The following is a 5,091-nucleotide window of genomic DNA, read 5'->3' on the forward strand; positions in this document are numbered from 1 at the left end:
GCGGGGGGATGAGGAGGGGAATGGAGAGATGATGGATGCGTGGCGAGGCAGGACAGACGGACAGGTGCGTGGGCACGTAAATGGATGGACGGACGGACAAGCGTATGGCTGCGCCTGTACAGGGGTGGATGGACGGACAGACGGACAGCGGGGGGATGAGGAGGGGAATGGAGAGATGATGGATGCGTGGCAAGGCAGGACAGACGGACAGGTGGGTGGGTACGTAAAAGGATGGACGGACGGACAAGCGTATGGCTGCGCCTGTACGGGGGTGGATGGACGGACAGACGGACAGCGGGGGGATGAGGAGGGGAATGGAGAGATGATGGATGCGTGGCGAGGCAGGACAGACGGACAGGTGCGTGGGCACGTAAATGGATGGACGGACGGACAAGCGTATGGCTGTGTCTGTACGGGGATGGATGGACGGACAGACGGACAGCGGGGGGATGAGGAGGGGAACGGAGAGATGATGGATGCGTGGCGAGGCAGGACAGACGGACAGGTGGGCACGTAAAAGGATGGACAGATGGACAAGCGTATGGCTGCGCCTGTACGGGGATGGATGGACGGACAGACGGACAGCGGGGGGATGAGAAGGGGAACGGAGAGATGATGGATGCATGGCGAGGCAGGACAGACGGACAGGTGCGTGGGCACGTAAATGGATGGACGGACGGACAAGCGTATGGCTGCGCCTGTACAGGGGTGGATGGACGGACAGACGGACAGCGTGGGGATGCGGAGGGGAACGGAGAGATGATGGATGCGTGGCGAGGCAGGACAGACGGACAGGTGGGCACGTAAATGGATGGACAGATGGACAAGCGTATGGCTGCGCCTGTACAGGGGTGGATGGACGGACAGACGGACAGCGGGGGGATGAGGAGGGGAACGGAGAGATGATGGATGCATGGCGAGGCAGGACAGATGGACAGGCGGGCGGGTTGATTGACGGGGAGAGGGACAGACAGACAGACGGGTTGGAGGCGGATGGGCGCAGGCAGCGTCACCCAGGTGCCCCGAGCGTCAGGTCTCGGGGGGGGGGCGCAGCGGGGGGGCTCCGCCTGAGCCCCCCGTGCCCCCCGACGCGAGACGAAGGCTCCCGGCCTCAGCGCCCGCCTGCCAGCGCGGGGGGGGCGCGCCGAGGGGGGGGTCCCCGCCGTGCCCCAGCGCACCCCACACCTCCCCGCGTGCCCCACGGCCTCGCTCTCCGCCCTCCGCCCTCTCGGCTCCGGCCCACGCGCGAGGAGCGACGGACGCCGGCCTCGCCCCCGGCCACCCTCGCCGGCCCCCGTCACCCAGCTGGCCTCGCCCGCGCCCCAGCCAGCCTCTCCATCCGTCCGTCCTCTCCATCCATCCATCCATCCATCCCTCTCCATCCGTCCCTCTCCATCCATCCGTCCTCTCCATCCATCCATCCATCCATCCCTCTCCATCCGTCCCTCTCCATCCATCCGTCCTCTCCATCCATCCATCCATCCCTCTCCATCCGTCCCTCTCCATCCATCCATCCCTCTCCATCCGTCCGTCCTCTCCATCCGTCCGTCCTCTCCATCCATCCATCCATCCCTCTCCATCCATCCCTCTCCATCCATCCGTCCCTCTCCATCCGTCCGTCCCTCTCCATCCGTCCCTCTTCTCCATCCATCCCTCTCCATCCATCCATCCCTCTCCATCCGTCCGTCCTCTCCATCCATCCATCCATCCATCCCTCTCCATCCGTCCCTCTCCATCCATCCATCCCTCTCCATCCGTCCGTCCTCTCCATCCATCCATCCATCCCTCTCCATCCGTCCCTCTCCATCCATCCATCCCTCTCCATCCGTCCGTCCTCTCCATCCGTCCGTCCTCTCCATCCATCCATCCCTCTCCATCCATCCGTCCCTCTCCATCCGTCCCTCTCCATCCGTCCCTCTTCTCCATCCGCCCCTCTCCATCCATCTGCCCTCTCCATCCATCCGTCCCTCTCCATCCGTCCCTCTCCATCCGTCCCTCTTCTCCATCCATCCTCTCCATCCTCCCCTCTCCATCCGTCTGCCCTCTCCATCCGTCCCTCTTCTCCATCCGCCCCTCTCCATCCATCTGCCCTCTCCATCCATCCGTCCCTCTTCTCCATCCCTCAGTCTCCCCCATCCATCTTCCCACCTATCCCTCCTCTACATCCATCCATCCTCTCCCTCCCTCTTCTCCATCCATCTTCTCTATCCACTAACTCAACACCCTCATCCCTCCATCCATCTTCTCCCTCCCTCCTGCATCTTCTCCATCCATCCCTCCATCCATCTTCTCCATCCATCTTCTCCATCTTCTCACTCCCTGCATCTTCTCCACCCATCCCTACATCCATCTTCTCCATCTCCTCCCTCCTCCCTGCATCTTCTCCATCCATCCCTCCATCCATCTTCTCCATCCACCCCTCCATCCGTCTTCTCCATCCATCCCTCCATCCATCCCTCCATCTTCTCCCTCCCTCCTGCATCTTCTCCATCCATCCCTCCATCCATCTTCTCCATCTTCTCCCTCCCTGCATCTTCTCCATCCATCTCTCCATCCATCTTCTCCATCTTCTCCCTCCTCCCTGCATCTTCTCCATCCATCCCTCCATCCATCTTCTCCCTCTCTGCATCTTCTCCATCCATCCCTCCATCCATCTTCTCCATCTTCTCCCTCCTCCCTGCATCTTCTCCATCCATCCCTCCATCCACCTTCTCCATCTTCTCCCTCCCTGCATCTTCTCCATCCATCCCTCCATCCATCTTCTCCATCTTCTCCCTCCTCCCTGCATCTTCTCCATCCATCCCTCCATCCATCTTCTCCATCTTCTCCCTCTCTGCATCTTCTCCATCCATCCCTCCATCCATCTTCTCCATCTTCTCCCTCCTCCCTGCATCTTCTCCATCCATCCCTCCATCCACCTTCTCCATCTTCTCCCTCCCTGCATCTTCTCCATCCATCCCTCCATCCATCTTCTCCATCTTCTCCCTCCTCCCTGCATCTTCTCCATCCATCCCTCCATCCATCTTCTCCATCTTCTCCCTCCCTGCACCTTCTCCATCCATCCCTCCATCCACCTTCTCCATCTTCTCCCTCCCTGCATCTTCTCCATCCATCCCTCCAGCCATCTTCTCCATCTATCCCTCCCTGCATCTTCTCCATCCGTCCCTCCATCCATCTTCTCCATCCATCTTCTCCATCCGTCTTCTCCATCCGTCTTCTCCATCCATCCCTCCCTCCATCCATCTTCCCCATCCATCCCTCCATCCATCTCAACCCACCGACTCCACCCTCCCACCCCCCCTCCCAGGCGGCACCTCCTGACCCCCCTTCCCCGCCTCCGCCTCTTCCAGATGACGTCGGCCACCAAGGTGTACTACAGCCAGACCACGCAGACCGACAGCCGCCCGCTCATCGGCTCGGGGCTGCGCCGGCGCCGGGTGATGACCAAGGATGGCCGCAGCAACGTGCGGATGGAGCACATCGCCGACAAGCGCTTCCTGTACCTCAAGGACCTGTGGACCACCTTCATCGACATGCAATGGCGGTACAAGCTGGTCCTCTTCTCCGCCACCTTCGCCGGCACCTGGTTTGCCTTTGGCGTCATCTGGTACCTGGTGGCCGTGGTCCACGGGGATCTGCTGGAGTTTGACCCGCCGGCCAACCACACGCCGTGCGTCATGCAGGTGCACACCCTCACCGGCGCCTTCCTCTTCTCCCTGGAGTCCCAGACCACCATTGGCTACGGCTTCCGCTACATCAGCGAGGAGTGTCCCCTCGCCATCGTCCTGCTCATCACCCAGCTGGTCCTCACCACCATCATGGAGATCTTCATCACCGGCACCTTCCTGGCCAAGATCGCCCGGCCCAAGAAGCGCGCCGAGACCATCAAGTTCAGTCAAAACGCGGTGGTGGCCCAACACAACGGCAAGACCTGCCTGATGATCCGCGTGGCCAACATGCGCAAGAGCCTCCTCATCGGCTGCCAGGTGACGGGCAAGCTCCTCCAGACCCACCTCACCAAGGAGGGCGAGAGCGTCCGCCTCAACCAGGTCAACGTGGACTTCCAGGTGGACACCTCCTCCGACAGCCCCTTCCTCATCCTGCCCCTCACCTTCTACCACGTGGTGGACGACGCCAGCCCCTTCCGGGACGTGGCCCTACGGACGGGCGAAGGCGACTTCGAGCTGGTGGTCATCCTCAGCGGCACCGTGGAGTCCACCAGCGCCACGTGCCAGGTGCGCACCTCCTACCTGCCCGAGGAGATCCTCTGGGGCTACGAGTTCACCCCGGCCATCTCCCTCTCGGCCAGCGGCAAGTACGTGGCCGACTTCAGCCTCTTCGACCAGGTGGTGAAGGTGACGGCACCCTGTTGCCTCCACGAGACCGTGCGGTTCGGGGACCCTGAGAAGGTGAAGCTGGAGGAATCCCTGCGGGAAGCGGCGGAGCGGGAGCGGGAGGGAGCACCCCTGAGCGTCCGCATCAGCAACGTCTGAGCGCCCGCCGGCACGCCGCCGATGCCGCCGGCGGTGCCGCCAGCCCCGGGAGGTGCCCACCAGCCCCCCGGAGATGCCCACCAGCGCCTGGAGGTGCCCACCAGCCCCCGGAGGTGCCCACCAGCCCCTGGAGGTGCCACCAGCCCCTGGAGGTGCCACCAGCCCCCGGAGGTGCCCACCAGGCCCCGGAGGTGCCACCAGCCCCCGGAGGTGCCCACCAGCCCCTGGAGGTGCCCACCAGCCCCTGGAGGTGCCACCAGCCCCCCGGAGATGCCCACCAGCCCCCCGGAGATGCCCACCAGGCCCCGGAGGTGCCCACCAGCCCCTGGAGGTGCCACCAGCCCCCCGGAGATGCCCACCAGCGCCTGGAGGTGCCCACCAGCCCCCGGAGGTGCCCACCAGCCCCTGGAGGTGCCCACCAGCGCCTGGAGGTGCCCACCAGCCCCCGGAGGTGCCCACCAGCCCCTGGAGGTGCCACCAGTGCCTGGAGGTGCCACCAGCCCCCGGAGGTGCCCACCAGGCCCCGGAGGTGCCACCAGCCCCCGGAGGTGCCCACCAGCCCCTGGAGGTGCCCACCAGCCCCCGGAGGTGCCACCAG

The 5,091-nt window shown here is 63.8% G+C and overlaps 1 protein-coding gene across 1 annotated transcript; it reads left to right on the forward strand.

The window, feature by feature from the left end:
* The first annotated feature begins 3,350 nt into the window (after positions 1-3,350).
* KCNJ10 (potassium inwardly rectifying channel subfamily J member 10) lies at positions 3,351-4,493 on the forward strand. Its single transcript, XM_075724477.1, has one exon. It carries the CDS (start codon positions 3,351-3,353, stop codon positions 4,491-4,493), a length of 1,143 nt encoding a protein of 380 aa, XP_075580592.1.
* Positions 4,494-5,091: the final 598 nt, after the last annotated feature.

This window comes from Pelecanus crispus, chromosome 22, assembly GCF_030463565.1.
Source record: "Pelecanus crispus isolate bPelCri1 chromosome 22, bPelCri1.pri, whole genome shotgun sequence".
Lineage (NCBI taxonomy): Eukaryota > Metazoa > Chordata > Aves > Pelecaniformes > Pelecanidae > Pelecanus > Pelecanus crispus.

Bases quoted from the DNA above. Each gene is read 5' to 3' on its own strand.
- KCNJ10 (XM_075724477.1), top strand. From the start codon at position 3,351: ATGACGTCGGCCACCAAGGTGTACTACAGCCAGACCACGCAGACCGAC.